This window comes from Bubalus bubalis, chromosome 5 (genome assembly GCF_019923935.1).
Source record: "Bubalus bubalis isolate 160015118507 breed Murrah chromosome 5, NDDB_SH_1, whole genome shotgun sequence".
Taxonomy (NCBI): domain Eukaryota; kingdom Metazoa; phylum Chordata; class Mammalia; order Artiodactyla; family Bovidae; genus Bubalus; species Bubalus bubalis.
This window is the reverse complement of record NC_059161.1, coordinates 33,963,777-33,982,106: the sequence shown is the minus strand read 5'-3', so window position 1 is coordinate 33,982,106 and position 18,330 is coordinate 33,963,777. Positions and strand designations below refer to the sequence as shown.

At 59.7% G+C, this 18,330-nt stretch overlaps 1 protein-coding gene across 6 annotated transcripts in view; it reads left to right on the top strand.

Moving 5' to 3' along the window:
* The window catches only part of ACOT7 (acyl-CoA thioesterase 7), a 110,221-nt gene that overhangs the window by 90,097 nt on the left and 1,794 nt on the right, over positions 1-18,330 (top strand). For 4 of the 6 annotated variants that reach the window (XM_006048890.4, XM_025285829.3, XM_025285830.3 and 1 more), the window contains exon 8: positions 7,524-7,708. The exons of 1 other annotated variant lie outside the window; for it this stretch is intronic. In XM_006048890.4, coding sequence (XP_006048952.1) covers positions 7,524-7,708 — 185 coding nt within the window. Of the gene's footprint in view, positions 1-6,095; positions 6,138-7,523; positions 7,709-18,330 lie in introns of those variants that run through there. One more of the 6 variants, XM_044942927.1, reaches the window with a different exon arrangement.

Below are 18,330 nucleotides of genomic sequence, written 5' to 3'. Positions count from 1 at the left end.
TGCAGGGGGCACAGGTTCTCTCCCTCCTTGGGGAACTGAGATCCCACATTCCTCAGGGCATGGCCAAAAAAAACCCCCAAAACACAGTGAAAGGGATCTTCATTTTCACAAGCCATGCTTTTCTGGTGGAACATTCCACTGTGGATGAGGTGAGAGTGAGGGCTGGGCTGTGGGCTGCCCCCCATGACGTTGAGCCCTCTGCACCCCACACCCCCACAAATCCCTCGCAGCATCAGAGCCCTGGCCTTGAGCCTGTGCAGCCCGGGGCCCCGGAGCTGGGCCTCCCGGCCTGGGGAGCCCCAGGGAGCAGAGAGAATGTTTTCTTTTCACGGATCACATCTTGCTTTGTGTATAAAGGAATGTGGGCCAAGCTGAAGTCACAGTTATGGAGTCTGGCCCGTTTCAGTGCAGTGTCCCCGGGGCCATTAGACAGTGTCACACCTTATTTGTTGTTTTTCCCGAGGAGTGTCCCAGTGTGAAGCTGTCGACTTCTTCACTCCCCCCTTGCTGTGGCTCGAGGAGGAGGAACCTGGCCGCTTCAGACAGTTGTCACGTGTCGTGTCGACATGGAGGAGCAGAGGCCCCGGGGGAACTGCCGCTCCCCGGCCACTCGTCCTCTCTCACTGTCCGCTCCTTTCTGGGGATGTGTAGGGCGAGGCCGGCCGTGCATGGATGACCCTGCGGGCTCAGGGTTCCTGGCGCATCAGAAGAGTGTCAGACACTTGGTGAAGGGGTGGTGTTGACATTCCCCATGGTTCCGCTTCGATTTTCTGATGCAAATCTGCTGAGATGGCTGTAAGCCTGTGGGGCTCTCAGGGCGCGGACCGTGAGCTGCTGCCGGCCCTTGGTCTTGGCCGAGAGGGCGGGAGCCGATGCCACTGCGGGGGGAGAGCTGCATGGCTGTGTCCAGTTCTGCTGGCAGGAATGCAGGGCAGCGAGAGGGCGTGTGAGTGCTCCCGGGAGGCACAGCAGTGACCACAGCCTGGGGCTCCAGGGGTCAGCAGTGTGCCCCCCCCGTTATGGAGGCCAGGTGTGCCTTTGGGGGCCATTATTCTGATGACCATAGGTGGGGTCTTAGCAGAGGGGGTGTGAATTTCTCTGACTCCCCTGTTTCAGCATATTTCATTAGAACAACCACTGGAATGGAGAGGAGGCCAGGCCTTTGGGTTGACCAGCTTCTCAGATCTCAGGCAGGAACTGCTCTGCTCTGTCTTTGTCCAGCCTCCGGGGAGGCTGCCGCCTCAGAGGACGGACATTGGTGTGCTGTCAGCAAAACCCAGCCCGGCTGTGGCTCAGCGGTCAGCTGGGGGGCGGGTGTCTGTCAGGAAGCCACGTGTGCAGCTTTGTGGCATGAAAACATCGCCCGGAAGGTCAGAGGGCGATGAATTTCAGCCCCAGTGGGTGTGTACTGAGAGGGGGCTCAGTGGCACCCACCCTTCTGACACAGTGGGGACAGTGCTGTCTCATAGGAGTGTGGCAGGTTTGCTGTTACCAACCAGATTCCTGGAGCACGCCATCACTGCCACCTGGACCATGGAGGGCCCACCCTTATACCCTCATCAACACCCCCACCAGCCCACATTCACGGTCTTTAACACTGGTGACCTGTCCTCCTGGTGACCCCACCAGGTTCAGCCCAGCCCCTCCACCGGCGGGCCCTGAAAGTCCTCCAGGGTTTGTCCCCCTTCCCACTGGGGTTGGTGGGTTCGGGGGTCTTAGTGGTTGTGCAGAGAATCAAACTTGAGCCAGGCCGTTGAGATGGAGGAGGAACACTTTGTCCACGAGTTGGGACTTGGGGGGAGTCCAGTGTCATACCTGAGACCCCTCAGAAAGTGGTACCGAGGTGAGGTCAGTGCTGGGGGAGGGCACAGGGGACCCCAACCACCCGCCTGATAACAGGGTTGCTGGCGTTAGTCGGGGCAAGCTGGTGAAGCCCAAAGACCTGAGCTTCCTTTCACTTGCTCCATTTCTGACTGTCTTTTTTTTTGTTGAGATGCTAAAATGCTAAGAAAAGTGAAAAGGGGGAAATAGTTGCCTTTGCTCTGGAGGCCTTGGGTAGGAAAACCTACAGGTGACCTACCCTTCTCTTGTGGAGAAGTGATCCCTCCAGACTATCAGGGTGGGACGCAAAGTCTCTAGAAGATGCTTGTCGTAAGCATGCTTGCTGCCCCAGCTTCTTGGAGCTTAGATGCTGAGCTCTTCTCAGAGTTTGCAGTGCTTGGCAGTGTAGCCTTAAGAAGAGCAATGTTTTAGTGTTTCGCTGTCTTTTCCAAGTCCCTGTCTGAAACCTGCCCTGGCAGAAACACCATGTGCAGGGGGAGCTGGCAGCCCTCTTGGGGGGCCACTCGAGGCAGCTCCACCGTGATTTAGAAAAGGATCGGCTGTGGCCTACGGCTCGGCTCGCTGCAGGCGCCCCTTCTGTTTAACTCTGGTGCCCATTGCTCACTTTCGAGTGCCAGGCATGGTGCTGAATGCTTTACACAATTACCCCTCACTTGGGGGAATACGATTGTCCTCCCCGATGAGACTGGAGCCCTGTTATCCCCAGTTTTCTGATCTGGAAACTGCTGGTCAAGGGATTAAGGGAACTGACTGTGGCCGAAGGGCGGGTCCATGGTGGAACCTGGCGGGGACAGTGAGCTCCAAGGTCGGAGCTCTCGAACCCATGCCTGGTGCCCTCCCACCACCCTCCGGGCCTGAACAGCATCCACTGCCAGGGCCCAGGGGCATCAGCCTTGGTGACGATGCTGATCAAGTGCAGCGCCAGCCACCGTAGATGCTCACGCTGGACTGCCAGAGTGATGGTTCCCCTCCTCACATGTATGCGAGACTCCAGACTGAAACAGGACTGAGGGTTCTGCAGTCATTGGCGTCTGGCCCCAAGGAAGGCCCGGCTCTGTCTGTGTCCCCTCATAGTCTTGGCCCAGGGACCCCTTTTCCTGCCGGACAGTTAGAGGCAGACAGTTCAGTCTCTGCTCCCAGCAGCTCTGTGATCTGCTTATGTCAGGTTTACCCGCACGAGCTCCCCAGCACCGTCCCCACAACGGTCAGTAGCCACATACGGCCGTGATTCAGTGTCAGTAACGAAAGTGTCAGTAATGAAAGTGCTACTCCCAGCAGGCCCGCGATCCTCCCAGAGGCTCCAGGAGAGAATCTGCTTCTTCCTTTTCCGGCTTCTAGAGGCTCCTGTACTCGCTGGCTTGTGGCCTGTTGTCCACCCTTATAGCCACAGCCCAGCATCTCCCTGACCCTGCGTCTGTGGTCACGGCTCCCGTGTCCTCTCACGAGGACCGCTGTGATGACCTTGGGCCCACCTGGGTGATGCAGGCTGAGCACCCACCTCAAGATCTGTAACCTCATCCCACCTGTGAGGTCCCTTTGTGTTAAATTCCAGCTGACACAGAGAGGCCAGTAAGGCTCTAGCCCACTTCTGAGCTCTGCCTTTTCCCCAACCCTGGTCTCACCCTGTGAGCCCTGGGGATAGGACACTGGCAGAAACCCCAGGAGAGCAAGGGGCTTCTCAATCCTTGTGGGATAGGAAGTGCTCCCCCTCTGTGGCCAGCCTCCCAGCAGTGGGCATGGGCCCCTCTGAGGTTCGGAGATTAGGGATGATGGGTGGAGGCAGTGAGCTTCCTGGCTCATCACAGAGTGTTTGCACTAGAACTAGGGTCCCTGAGAGCACAGCTGAGTCCCCACCTCTCAGACAGGCTCCCATGCCAGGGACGCCCCTGTGGGTCCAGCCTTGAATGGAGTCACTCCTCAGCCTCAGATCCAGTCCCATGTCCTGGGACCCAGGTGGAAGGGCAGGGGTTCATCTGTGTCTTCACCGCTGAAGAGCTGGAGGTCCCTGCCCGGTACACTCGCCCGTTTGATTCATTGCGACAGCGTCAGAAGCAGCTTCTTGCCCGATGCAAATGTGCCTGCTGCAGAAAGAGAGGAAGGAAGCGATTTGTTTTAAATGTCACTTATTATTACCTTGTTGGAAGGACTCTTCTCACGCCCTCGAGACACCGCAGGGCATTCCGCGGGCACTCTCCCCCCCCGGGGTTTCAGACACCTCCCCCACCCCGAGGGCTGTGCGAGAAGGACACTCAGACTCCAAGACATGACAGTCCTGGGCTTCTGTCCACTTTCTCACTGTGCAAGAGTGACCTCCCAGAGAGACGGCCGTTTGCAGACGAGGAAATCAAGGCACAGCAGGCTCTAGGCTTGCCCCCGCCAAGTTCAAACCTAGGGCTGTGGGACTCCCAGCACCCGTGGGCCCCAGGGCTCTTCCCCAGGGCACTGTAGCCTGAGGAATTGGCGGGCCCCCCGGGTGGCTCCGGGCCTAGAAAGCCTGCCCCTCATGGGGATGGTCTGGCTGTGTCAGGGCTAATCTATCCCTGCTTCTGTGACTCAGAGGAGAACTGGGTGGTCCCTTCTGGCCTCGCTTCCTGGGATCCCACCCCATCCAAGGTGGCACGTGGTACCCAGCGCCCGCGGGAGATGCTGTTTTTCCACTTGAGCGTGTTTCACCAATCTTAAACGTGCTGCCGTCCAGGTGGGTTTGGGTGTGTGATCTAGTGGGACAGTCCCCGCCCTTTGGACCACTCTGCCAAGGCCACATGCGTCTCACTGCCCACCGTGGGGCACCCTTGAGCACGTGGCAAGTCACACCTGCCCTTGCAGTTTCTGAGACAAAGTGAACAGGAGCCCAGCTGGACTCAGACTGGGGTTGTGCCCTACCCAAACAGGTCCCCACTGTCCCAGGCTGAGGTTGAGACTGGCTCAGCGCCCCCGGAGGTAGCGGCCCTGCCCCTGGTCCCAGGGAGGAGGGAGGGAGCGTGGTCTTGCCGGGCTGCTTGGGCAGAGGCGGCCACCGTGGTAGCTGAGGTGAAGTGTCTGCAGGAGGGGCCCCATCCGGTTGTAGTCTGCCGTGGCCGCTGTCCACACAGGGCCACATGTTGGTTCAGGGGTGAGGGGCACCCACTCTCAGGGAGCCCCCAGGCTGTGAGGGAGCTGAGCAGACCTGCAGGTGCCTGGAGCTGGAAGCCTGGAAGGAGGAGAGCTCTATTCCAGAAAGAGGTGCCCGTGGAGAAGGTGGATGAGGCGGGGCAGCGTGGGGGTGGTCTGTGGAGTGGGCGTGTCTGTTTCCACAAAGCTGGGCCCATCGCTGTGACCCCCACCTCTGTGGACTGACCGCTCCATGCTTTCAGGTTCTGGGGGGAGCCAGCGACATGGCAGTGGCTGGTGGGAGCCTTCCTGGCTCCTGGGAGCTGACAAGCTATGGATGTGGCCAGAGCTGCCCTGGAGTGTGGCTGCCCCATCCCCAGTGATGACCGCAGACCTCAGGGTTGTACTTTCCCAGCCAAGAGTCAGGGAATGGTGGCCCTTGGCTGCACTGGAGTCTCTTCTTGTCCGTTTCAAATCCAGTCACTGCACCTCAATTACCGAGTCTGGCTTCCTGTTTTTAAGCACCTCTATGTGGGGCAGCCAGGGGTGAGTGGAGCCTGGGGCTCGTGAGGCAGGAGTGTTGCCATCTCTGAGAGGTGGAGGCTGGTGCTGGGGCTGTACTGAAGCTTTCCCGACTTCTAGGAGGCAGTCATTGTGTCTCCTACCGTGAGTGGCTCTCAGGACCATGTCCCCTCGGGTCTCATGTACATCATCAGCCTGCTTTGTTTCCTGAAGTCAGTTTTGATGAGAAATTTCTTCACATTTCTACCCAAAATGATCAGCCATGTGGTTGGTGGGGGGCTTACACAGGAGATAAGGCATGGGTGTGTTTTCATTTGTTCTTTGAACAAATGGTTGTTAAAAGGCCCTGCATCCATTGCCCCTGCATCCCTGCCCCTTGGCCGGGAGCTCTGGTGAGTTTCCTCTTGAGGAAGGGGCTTGATCCTGCTTCTCAGCACGTGGCCCCCCAAGTCCTCTGTCTGGTCGTGGGTGAGAGGGTGCTGGCCGGCACTGTGGTAGGCTGATGGGGATGGGTAGGGATGCCGGGAGATCCTCAGGGACGCCCACCTAGAGACGGCCCACGGGGGCCACGTGGGGGCTGTTCCCAGGGTGGGCCTAGGCACTTTGCCTGTTGCTGACTCGTTGGCCTTCCTTTCCCCCAGAAGTGGCCATGTGTGACACGGAGTGCTCCCTGTGAATATGGGGTGAGTGTGGCACAGAGCATCTGTACTTTATAACACGAATAACTGCTCCCGCTTCTGATTGCCCACACGCTGACCCCTAACCATCACCCGCTGCCCCGACTCATCTGTCCTCCTGGTCTCTAAACATGTCTTGTGGGGCTGTCTCTGTGGAGCTGGGACATTGGGGTTCTCGGGTATTAGAAGGTCACTGCAGCCAGCTCTGGTCTAACCTAGACAGGAATTTCCTTGAGCCTGGCCCAGAAGCAGACTGATTTGGGGTGGTGGTCCTGGGCACGTGTCAGAGGAAAACCCTAAGGATCAGTGCTGCCTTGGGGTACAAAGCACCATCAGTGGTGGTAATGAGTGTACTACATGCCTGCCACCACCAGGCAGGAGCCTCAGCACCTGGCTTGTTTTATGCCAGCCCGTAGTTACCCCGAGGGGCAGCTGGAGTCTGTTTTATAGGAGAAAAACTGGGCTCCATGAGGTTAAGTCAAAGGAAGGGAAGACCAAGGTCAGAGGTTGCAGGGAGCCTGTGACCGGGAGAGATGCTCTAGGGTAGGTGTTCAGGACCCAAGGGTGTGGGGAGTGCGGAGAGATTGGGTGGTGGCGGGGTGAGAGCAGGGGACCCCCCCCCCCACCCAGGACAGTATCACAGGAACGTGTGACCATCTGCGATGGAAACTGCTAGAGTTGGGAGGTGGGGGCACACAGGGACTCTGACCACAGAGAGGGCCGCGGGGGTGTCTTTGGAGGGCAGATCTTTGGCTCAGGGGAGAGTACTGGTCCCATGGGCAAGACTGGCGGGGAGGAAAGCCAGACAAGACAGACGCAGCCCTACCTGGACAGAAGGTAGGAAGGAGACATGGGCTGAAGTGCAGACGGTGGCTCCAGGGGACTTAGGATCATGATCAGCGTGAAGGCTTGGCCTGACCATACATGCAACCCTGCCGTCAGACCAGCATCCAGAATGTTAGAGCCAGCCGGGAGGGACTGGGGAGCGTGGAGGAAGGTTCTTTAATGGCCCTTAGAGCAGCTGGCGGGTGGTGGTAGGGCAGCCATGCAGCTCCAGGGGCACAAGTAAGGCCAGAGCGTGGTCAGCACAGATTGAGCCTTAACCTGCCGAGGGACCTGAGAGCAGGTGAGGGGCCAGCACCCTTCCCCAGACGCTGCCACCCCGGGGGTAGAGACCCTCGCCTGGGTGGCCACCGGGATCCCTTCAGCTCTGAATGTTTCCATAAGTGAGGGAGGCCCACTTGCCGACCAGAAAGCGAACACTCAGGGGCTCCCATGTGCTGTCGCTGTGACGTCCTACGTGAGCGCTGTGGTCTGCTGTCTCACTGGCGTCTGCAGCGCCCTCCCTTCCCGGCCTGGTCTGGCCGCCCTGACCCGCTGTCTGCTCCGCAGGCTGTGTCATCACCATCTCCGGACGCATGACCTTCACCAGCAATAAGTCCATGGAGATTGAGGTCTTGGTGGACGCCGACCCCGTGGTGAACAACTTTGTGAAGCGCTACCGGGCCGCCAGTGCCTTCTTCACCTACGTGTCCCTGAGCCCGGAGGGCAAGTCTCTGCCTGTGCCCCAGCTCGTGGTGAGTGACCCCTCTGGCCCGTGTGTCCTTGGGAGTGACTGACCCCCATGCTGGGCCAGCCTACTGGGCACTCACCGGGCTTCCAGGAGAAACTGAGTCGCAAGAGTCTATTCTGGGCCGCTGGGCCCCCCTCCACTCCTGAGGGGCCAGCCACCTTGGCTGAGGTGCAGGTCACATGTGAGAGCCCATCCCTGGGGGCGCGGGGGAGAGGCTGGGCAGACAGTGTGAGAGGTGATGCCCCTTACAAGCTCCTTGCCGAGGGATAAGCATGCTGCCTTTGGGGTCCTGACGCTGTATACGATTGCTGGAGCGGGGTCGGGGGAGAGGACCCTCCCAGGGTGAGCTCTCAAGGAGCCCCTGGCCTGAGTCCTGCACCATGAGGCCAAACCAGACCCTGCACCTTGAGGCTGGGCCTCATGGCCTTTCCCAGCCTGGGCGCAGGCAGGCAGCTACCACCACAAGCAGACCCTGGGTCTCCAGTCCAGGCACAGATCCTGGAGGGCCTCAACCCCCAGCAGGGTTCCCTTGGAACTGTCCTGGGTTCTACAACCCAAGAGGCTGCTGTTGGGGCTGCTGGGGGTGAGGGTTATGAGCATTTTCTTTATTTGGAAAAGAGAAGGTTGGATTCGCTGAGCATGTAAGGATTTCCCTCCCTCTTGCCATCCCCCTCAGTGTCCCTCCACCAACCCCTATCTCAGCTCTTAACACCTGCAGGTCCCCAGCGCTCAAGGCCACAATCACAGGAGTCTTCCCTCCCTCACGCCTAGCCCTGCCTGGTCCTGGGGCACCACCCTGCTCCTGTCTGGGATCACTGACAGCACCTCCTCCTAGTCCCTCCCTCCTTTACACACTCACCCACATATACACACACGCGCACACATACACTCTGTTCTCCAGCACAGGGGTGATTTGTTCTCAGCTGTGCAGATCTTGTCACTTGCCTGCTGAAACTTCAGGATTCTGGTTCATTTAGAATAAAACCCATGGTCCTAAGGCTCATGCCTTGAGGGTCCGTGCACCCTGCCCTTGCCACCCACTCCACCCCAGCCTGCTCCTGCCTCACCTGGAGCCCTGCTGCCCCCACAGAGGTTCTAGGCCACCTGCAGGGGTGAGTCCTCACCCCCCAGGGTGAGCCCAGTGTCTCCTCCTTGGAGGAGCCTCACTGACCCCCATCCAGCATCCCCATCGTGGTCTGGCCTTGTCCCCACCTGCCCTACTCCAAAGCACCAGCCCCCCGATTTGGTGATGCTGGTCACTTGCCGATTGTCCTGCCCCCACTTGTCTGAGTCTCACAAAGACTAGAACACGTGTGCTCCCTAGGGGTCACTGGGGCTGCAAGTTTCAGTACTTGGGGGTGCTCTCTGGAAAGTGCGTGAATCCTGCTGTGTGCAAGGCCTGGAGCGAGAGACAGGCAGTGTGGGTGCTCAGGGGAGCAGGGTGTGTGCTGGGCTGGTGGCTTCCACCTGAGGGCTGTGAAGTGGTGCCCAGGGGGTGAGCAGGAGCCCCCAGAAAAGCCAGTGGGTAAGGGCCATCTTGGGAGGTCCAAGGAGCTCAAATGCTAGCAACTTTGCATGAGCTAGCCATGGGAGAGCCCAGGAGTTAGGGAGGAGAGGCAGCCAGGATTGGGGGTTGGGGGAGCAAGTGGTGAGGAAGCCTGGCACTCGGTAATTGTGTATTGAAGGAATGAGGAAGGAATGAATGAACAAATGAAGGAATGAATGACGCGTCCAGATTTCCCTTGAGGCTAATGAGAGCTTTATAATCTCACACATTCCTTAGTGATGCCTATCTGGTAAGTGCCCTGCCTGGAGCTCTGAGTCCTCTGCCTGCTTCTCTCGGCCAAGCTCAGCCCGGCACTGGGGACCAGGCTCCCCTGCGCGTTACCCTCTTACACTGGTGAGGACCCCCTCAGCCCAGCAAGGCTGAGTCACTTGTAGACGTTCACACAGCTGGCCTGTGGGAGCCTGGGTGTGGAGAAGGCCTCTCTGTTCAGGCTGCTCCTGGTTGGTCTTGTCAGGCCCTGGGTCTGCCACTACGGGGCCAGGAGGACGCCAGAATCCCCAGCTGAGGTTGGGCTGGGCTGTGCTGAGCACCCAAGCCTGGGCAGGGGTGGGGGTGTGTTGGGGTCTCCAATGCCTGGCACTTTTGTGGAACTGGCTGGCAAGCGACTCGGGCCCCCTGCCAGTCTGAGCCCTGCTTCCAGAAGCGTCTCCCAGGGCTGCCACCGCCCCCGCCGCGTCTGTGCCCCACGCAGATCCCCAGCTCCTGGAGAAGAGTGTGTACCGAGGCCTCTGCCACAGTAAACATATGGCGCTGAAGCTCGCTTCCTCTTGGGGCTGCACAAGGTCCTGCGTGCTTCTTCTCTGGCTGAGGAGGGCTGCCTGGCCTGCGTGGGGACTGCACGAGGTCCTGCGCGCTTCTTATCTGGCTGAGGAGGGCCGCCTGGCCTGCGTGGCGGGGTGCTTCTTGGTGGCAGCTGAGTCCGCCCTCTCCGAGATGCTAACGTGCCTCCCCCACCCCACTCCTCCTCTCTGGGGCCTCACAGGCCTGCGGGGGAGCCATCAGGCCTCATGAAGGGCCCTGACGTGGCCAGAGGAGCCTTCGCTGCCCACTAGGCCCTCTCCTGTCCCTCCCCATCCCCCACGGCCCCTCCTGGGGCTCTGGTGAAGCAGGTTGGGGAGTGGGGGAGGCTGCAGAGACGAGGGCTGGTGAACCTGGCCTTGAAAGATGGGGGCTTCACCGTATTGAAGGAAGGAAGGGGTGGCCAGGGAGGGTGCCGTCCTCGGGTGGGCTCTGGACTGACACCTCCCCTCATACAGCCTTGGCCCTGCTGCCCGGGGACCAGGCCTGTGGGGGGCGAGGGTAGGGGTCCATCAGCCTCGGCCTCTCCTTCCCAGGTCCTCAGCCACAGTACCCCCCACCTCACATTGGTCATGGTGGGTTCCCTGGGAAAGCCTTGCCTCCCCACCACCACCTCCCAGCATTCTTGATGGGCTTTCCTGAGCCCAAGGACGGGGTGCTCACCTCACCTGCACGCCACCCTGATGGCGCAGCAGGATGACTGCCACCCTGTCTGGCCCCCTTGGTTGATGATCTGTGTCCCCTTGATCTCTGCCCACAGGCCTGACCTCCAGCCTTGATCCTCTTGGCCCCAAGTGCAGGCTCACCCTTGTTCTCTCCAGACCCTTGTCCCGTCTCTGTCCATGTTGCCACAGGGCCCCTTGGGGACACCTGTCAGCCTGTCCGCCCCCAGCATCTCCGTCCTATTTACTGAATTTGCACCACACACAAGCGGGGCCTTGACCTCCGTCCTCCCGCCTCCCTTGCCTCCAGGCTCCAGCAGGGCGGCCCCATCCAAGGACGCTCTCCGTCTTTAATCTCACTGGCCTCTCTCTGGCTTTGGCACGACTCAACTGTGAGGGACTCCTTAGTGTCCAGACAGCCACCCCATGGCCTCATCACCTGGGCTCTGAGAGAGCCTGCTTGTACCCTGCCCTCAGTTGGGCGTGGGCCCAGGCCCCAGGCCGCCTCCTCTGTCTTCTCCACAGGGTCTCAGCAGGCATCTCAAATATAACATTCCCAGCCACCTGCCCCCCAAACCCCGCTCTTCCTGGTGTGTTCAGCTTGGCTTCTCTCTGCCCCCTCAGCTCCAAGCCACATACCCGCCCTGTTCCTGCTACCACCTCCCTGACTGCACTGTGTCCGAGCAAATGTTAGAACAGAATCACGTTTGCTGCCTCTCCCACCTTGATGGTTCAGCAGCTCCTTGGTGCCCTGGGCACAGACGGGTCTGGCCAAGTCGGCCGCCATTGTTCCTCAAATCCCCACCCCAGTCCTGCCTCTGGGCCTTTGCACTGGCTGTTCCTCTGCCAGGACGCTTCCCTCCAGTCATCATGGTGTCAGCTCCTGCCATAGTTTCCCAGATAACTTCCTCCTTCAATGGTCTTCCCTCCTCTCTCTGGATAAAGCCTTATTACTCCTCCCCCATCACCCAGTGACTCCTGGGCCTGGAAAGAACCTGGAGTTGGTGGAAGGGGGAGCTCAAAAGGAGCCAGGAACTGAGAGGGCTGGGGATGGGGCTGGTCACAGGAGAGGAGGGGCAGCGACCACCTGTGGCCCCCCCAGCTGCTAGAGCGCAGGCCTGGCCCAGGACCTCCCTTCCAGCCCTTTCCTCTGCTGTTGGCTGAAGGAGTGGGGCCTGCAGGGCCCCCCAGATGGCCCTGAGACCAAGGATATCTGAGGATATCCACCGTCTTCGTTTTGAAAAGGCTCCTTCCGTTGTAGATGCAGGTGGACAGACCGCAAGGTCTGCGGTCCGGCTGTTGGTGGTTGTATGGCGCGCCCAACCAGGGGCTGCTTTAGGCTCAATTGAAGGCACTGCGGTGCCCCTTCTGCCCTGCCTGTACCCCAGAACTCAGCCTGCTGGGAAGACCAGTGCCAGCAGCAATCTGGGAATCCATGGAGAGCTGCCTGTGGTCATGGAGCCCTTTGTGGAGGAGCCCCTGGCCTTCCGGGGCTGGGCCCGTCTCTGTACCTGGGGGGCTGCCTGCGCCCTCTCCAGAAACCCAGGAACCTGGGATGGGGTGGGCAGGCGAGAGGAGGTCAGCGGCTTGATGAAGGGGATGGGACGGGGACTGAACTCCCAGGTTTTCAGAGCCAGTGCTGGTGATGGCCGCTGCTCGCCGGCTGGCTGCATGTAGACCCAGGCTATCCTTGCTAATTAAAGATGGTCTTTGATTCTTCACTGAGGTGTCCTGGGGCCACTGATGTGGATAAAAATAGCCTCTGGTTGGGGAGGGTGGGCAGAGTCCCCAGCCTCCAGCCTGGCCTCTGCGGCACTCACTGGGGAACCACCAACACCGTGTTGTCTGTCTCTGAGCCCACGTGTGGCACGTGGGGGCTCAGCCCTCCCCACCCCCATTGTCAGCACTTCTCCTCCGGTCTATTTTTAGCTCCCATCCCCAAGGCCTGGCTGACACGGAAGGCAGCGTGGCTGTGGGAGTTTTTCTTGATGAATATTTTATGCTGGGAGGGCCCGCTGCACCACTCCAGCAGATGCCGGCACTTCCAGGCTGATTGTTAAAGGCGAGTGTGGCCTGTGGAGCCAGCCAGCTCCCTCTGAAGGCCTCCTTGTGGCCGTGCCCTCTGACTTCGAGGGTCGGGGTGAAGGGCAGAGTTAGAGGGGTTGGCTCCCAGAGACCCGCTTCCACCCTGGTCCCAGCACCTCCCAGGGGTGGCTTTTCAACCTGGGAGTGGGAGGACTTTAGTCCCCCCAAATGTGAGAACTAGTGGACCCTGTGTTCAAGCGGGGGCAAGGCTGGTTTCCGTTCTCTGGTTCAGTTGTGGGTGCTGCAGACCCCGAGGTCCCGGGAGACCCGCGTTGGGGGAGGTCTCCCCTCGCCAAGGGAGCCACCTGGACCCTGTGCCAGGGCAGTCACATGATGCCAATTTTGGACACATGCATTCACAACTGCTTCATGGGTCATTTGGAAAAGGATCATTTGTTTTCTCCGGTGAGCTGAGCAGCATGGCCATGTCACATTGGGGTCACGGAGCAGGGTCTTTTCAAAGCCGGTTTGCTTGGCTCCCAGAAAACCCAAACCTCAGAGCAACCTGCAGTGCGGGGGTTTTGGCCACTGCTTGTAGACCGTCATCTCCTGGTTCACCAGGAACTGCTGACAGGTGGAGGACAGCGCCTGGACCCAGGAGCCTCCGTCGCCAGCACTGAAATGACAAATCAGGATGAAAACAGGAGGTAGGGAGGAAATCAAGGAGGCCACCGGCCTTCCCTCTACTCTTGGAGGGGCTGGCTCATAGCTGGCGGGGCTCCACCAAGAAGTGGTGAAATGTGAGCTCTGCACTTTCTCAGCTGTAGGTGCTTCCTCTTTCCATCACGGCCAAACCTCAGGGCCCCATCCAGGGCCAGTCACCATATAGGTTTCCTGAGGACCGGCTCCCAGGGCCTGGGTGCCCGTGAGGCCGTTCCCTGTCCCCAGGACAGGGCCGGTGTTGGGGTGTGCTCTGGGCCCACAGCGGGAGCTGAGCACTGAGTTCACACAGTGCCGACCCACCTCCTCACTAAGTGTTGGGGTGGGTTATCCACACCCACCCAGACCACAGTGACAGCGATGAGATGTGACTTTGACGTAAAGTCGATATGGAGCAGACCTTGAACCCCTTGGCCAAGGCGGCCCCTTCCTGGGTGCTCAGAAATACAAGGACGAAAAGACCCTGGACCCCCAGGGTAGGAAGGGTGCAGAAGGGCCTCCCCACTCACTGGTAGTTGCATACAGAATCAAAGAATAGCATGCCAGCCCTGCCCGCAGGAGCAGAGATGCTTCATCAGGGGCGTTGTCCATCCCCAGGTGTACTGGACACCCCACTCGTGCCTCCTGTCGCCTGCGCAGGCCCCTATCGAGCCCCTCGGTGGTCTGAGCCTTCTGGAGCTGCTCGAGGTGGAGGATGCCTGAATGTGTCCTCTGAGCAGAATCCTCAGTTCTGAATCGTCATTGTTCAGTCTCTCGGTCGTGTCCGACTCTCTGCAACCCCATAGACTGCAGCACGCCAGGCTTCCCTGTCCTTCACCATCTCCAAGTTTGCTCAAACTCATGTCCATTGAGTTGGTTCTGATCTTTAACACAGTCATGTCGGTTTGGGATTCAGACTTTCTTGCTTTGATCTTCATTGGTTTGCTTGTTCATTCACTCAGCAGAGGCTTCCGGGACCCCACTGTGTTCCGGGCATCGTGTGGCCTCACACAGACGGTGGGAAAGATGCCGACACAGAGTGCATGCAGGGCAAGGGCTGGCAGTGAGAGCGTGGCTCCTGGCCCGGCCCGGCCCGTGGGAAGGGCTCGGCGTGTCGGCACACCCCGCCCAGGGGCCAGCACAGCGAGCGGGTCCTGAGCCCCCTCTCCTGTGGGGGTGGCACCCTCCCGCCTCCTGCCTGCAGCACCTGTGTTCCCTGCCTCCTCTTGCTGCCTGTTGGCCCTTCTGCAGGTGGACGTCATGGTCGCACAGGAGGCAGTTACTTGAGGAGCACAGCCAGTGCTGTAGGGTGAGGGGCGCCCCCGGTGAGGGTGTTCACGACTCTCCACATTGGCTCTGTCATTGGAGGCTGTGATGCTGTGTGCTGGGGCTGCGGTGCTGAGCCCGGCGCAGTAGCTGCACAGTCCAGCCTGCAGCCCCTGGGAACTAGACACCGGACCGCAGACTGTGGCTTCCCAGTGCGCAGCCCATCCCCGCCCCAGGTCAGGGTCTGTGGGCCCAGCTGGGGGACACAGCCACCTGTGGGCAGCTCGCCAGTGCCCCTGGCCACACCACCCCGAGTGGCCCAGTCATCAGACAATATCTTAATTGCCTGTATGATTGTCCCAAGATCCCTTTCCTCCTGTTATGAAAGCCGGAGAGGCTGTGCTGCGTGGCTTCCTAATTAAGAAGGTCTGCGTCCCTCAGGCTCACAGGAAGTTGTTCTATCACCACTGGAAACCCTCTTCGCACCAGACATTCATTAATTACAAAAAGGACAAGCTCTTGATTTTACTGAGGGTGGGACTTAGTCACTCACCCTCTCTGCCAAGTTCCAAATGTGTGTTCCTGAAGCACAGAGAATGCAAAATGGAAAACATTTGGTTTGCACTGTTAGGCTCTGAAAGCCAGAGGCTTCCCCACCAGTGGAAAGGAGCCCGGGAGACAGTGCTGGTGGGAGGAGGGAAAGATGAACGTCGGAGGCCCAGAGCCAGCAGGCAGGAGCCAGCGGGGCGCCCCCAGCATGGGGGGCCCAGGCCCCGGGACCCCACCCCCACCCCTGTGTCCCTGGGCCTGAGTATGACCTTCCAAAGATCCAGCTGCCTTAAGTTGAGCCCCAGGGCCAACTGCCCTCCTCCCAGGGTATCAGCTATGTGTTGGCAAACAGGAATACACTTCGTCTCTGAGGCTGTTCATGATGACAGGAGTTCATGAGTGTGATGCTGGCGAGCACACACACAGTGTAACCGCTGTGAGTGGAGAGCGGCCTGCACTGGCCCCACAGGAGACCCTTCACCACGTCACCTCCTGGAGACCCCTGGTTCGCAGCTGGCCCTGGGAGCATCCTGGAGCCGCCTGGCCACATGGCAGGTCCCGGTGACCCCATGGTCCTTGGCACCCCTCCGAGGAGGGCAGAGGCCCAGGTGCAGGTACCAGACCTGGTCAATTCTGGTGTCTGTCCAGCGCCGAGAAAAGTGTCCAGAGCCTTTGGTGCACACTGTCTCTTCCACCAGGCAGGTAAACGGGTCACCGCACCCTGAGCTGCCAGTGGGCTCCTTTGCTGTCACCTGTCCTTTTTCAAATGCACAGGAAGCCCTCCCCCTCAGGCTGGGGGACGGGCAGCCTGCAGGAGTTGGTAGCTCCTGCCAACAGCTATAGGCACTTGAGAGGAAGTGTGATTCCTATGGAGGAGCTTTGTCCTTCTCCCCGTCACCTCCAACCCCCCATTAAAAACAGCAACAGCCAACAACTTATGTATTTATTTACTTTGCCGGATGGAGGGAGACGGCTGTGAAGAGGCAGCAGCAGCTGGGCTGTGGGTGGGGCCGCGTGCAAGGAGCCATCTGTCTAGTTCTGTCAGCTCCACGCCCAGCAGGGAAGTGGTGGCCCCTCTTAGTCACTTGGCTGGGAGAGCTGTTTATCTGAGCTCGCAGCCCTGGGGAGGCTGAGCGTCCAGCAGCCGGCCAGGTAGGACCCTGCCTCCACCTAGAGCAGAGTTGCTCACCCCTGGCTCTGTTCTTCCCCCACATGCCTCTCCCCAGCCCTGAGGTGTCTTTATAACACCTCCCAGGGCAGGTGGGCAGGAAAGGGCCATCAGCATGTGGGGTGGCAGCACGAATCCACAGAGCCCAGAGCTCCCCACAAAGGCTGCCGTCCCCGGAGACAAGGTGAGGGGTGAGCCCTCGCCAGCTCCTTGTTCCCAGGCTGAACAAGGTTTGGCCGTGCTCTGAAGCCGGCCCGCTGCCCACACATCCATCATCAGGCGGCAGGAGGTCTGTCTGAGGGCAGATCCTGGCTGATGAATTAGCTGCGGAATATTGAACGTCAGGGACTCGCTCGGCACAGCAACCTTGGGGCTGGGTGCCGGGCGCTGGCTCCTCCCCACTCCCTGCCGGGCGGACACTGGAATTGACCAGGTCTTATACCTGCATCTGGGCTTCTGCCCTCCTGGGGTCGTGTACTGAGAGAAACGTCCAGAACCTTCAGTGCACATGTCTAGAGACTTCTGGGGGTGGGGTAGCGGCAGTCGTTTGGGGGAACCTGATGGAGGGCCGGGCTCGTCGCAGCCACACATCAGGGCCACGTGAGCCCCCCCACCCTTGAGGGTGCGTTGGGACCTGGTGGGAAGGGAAGGCGCAGCGTCCGTCTCCTCTTTGCCTCCTCTGGGAGGCGCTGATGCCAGGGCTGGAAGGGGAATGTGCCCCTGCCCCTGGCCTGTCCTCTCCTGGGTGCAGAAGGCTGTAGAGGCTGGGCCCCTGCAGACACAGTTAGGCTCCAGATTCATTCTGGATGTTCACCAGGGTGATGCTGGAGGGCCACCGTGTGCCCTGCTGCCCACCCTTGAGAGCCTGTCAGCACAAGCTGGCCTGGGGGATGGCAGCAGCTCAGACTGTGGCTCTGCCTCGTACAGGCTGTTGCTTGGGCAGATCACTCAGCCTCTGCCCCACGTCGTCATAGGAGGGGGGCGTGATGACCCTGGACGCCTCCAGGGTGGTTACACAGACTCTCACCAGCTGGGGGGGTGCCCGCATGCCTTTCCAGGAGCCCTCACCACACCTGGACCTTGAGACCATCTTCCTCTGCTCCACTTGGTCTTGGTCCAGGCCACTGTCTCTTTCCTAGTGCAGCACCGTCCGCCTCTTTCCTGATGTGTGGTCGGCCATTCGGTCAGCTCCCCGAGGCAGGGTCCCATGGAGGGTGCTCGGCATGCTCGTGGGAGCATGTGCGTCCAGGCCAGATTTAGTTCTGTGAACATCACCTCTGCCCTGCTGTCTTCCTCGTGTGCCCAGATTTGGGTGGGGGCCCGCCACGCTGAACCTTCCCTTTGACTTTCTGTAAACTCGGATGACACTCACACCTCTGCGGTGGTTTTGAGATATGATTATGTGCTGTGTGGTTGCCCGTGTAAATGTACAATCCAGTGGGTTTTTATGTATCATGGATGGGAGCCACAGGTCTCAACCATGCCAGGCAAGTCCCATACAGAGGTGGGAGAGGAAAAAGTCCCCACTGTCTTAGCCTGGTGGCCTTGACCTTGCATTCTTGGCCACTTTGGCTGTGCCTGCAATGACGGAGACCTGAGTTTGATCCCTGGGTCAGGAAGATCCTTAGGAGGAGGGCGTGGCAACCCTCTCCAGTATTCTTGCCCGGAGAATCCCTCGGACAGAGGAGCCTGGCAGGCTACAGTCCATAGAGTCATAAAGAGTCAGACATGACTTCCATTTTCATTTAGAACAGGGATGGACACGGAGAGGGATCAGGGTCCTTCCCACAGCGCTCCATGGGCCAGCTGCCTTGCATTGCCTAACGTGTTAGAAATGGGTCCCAGCCCCCGGACCCACTGCAGACACATAGAATCTGCGCTTACAAGATTCT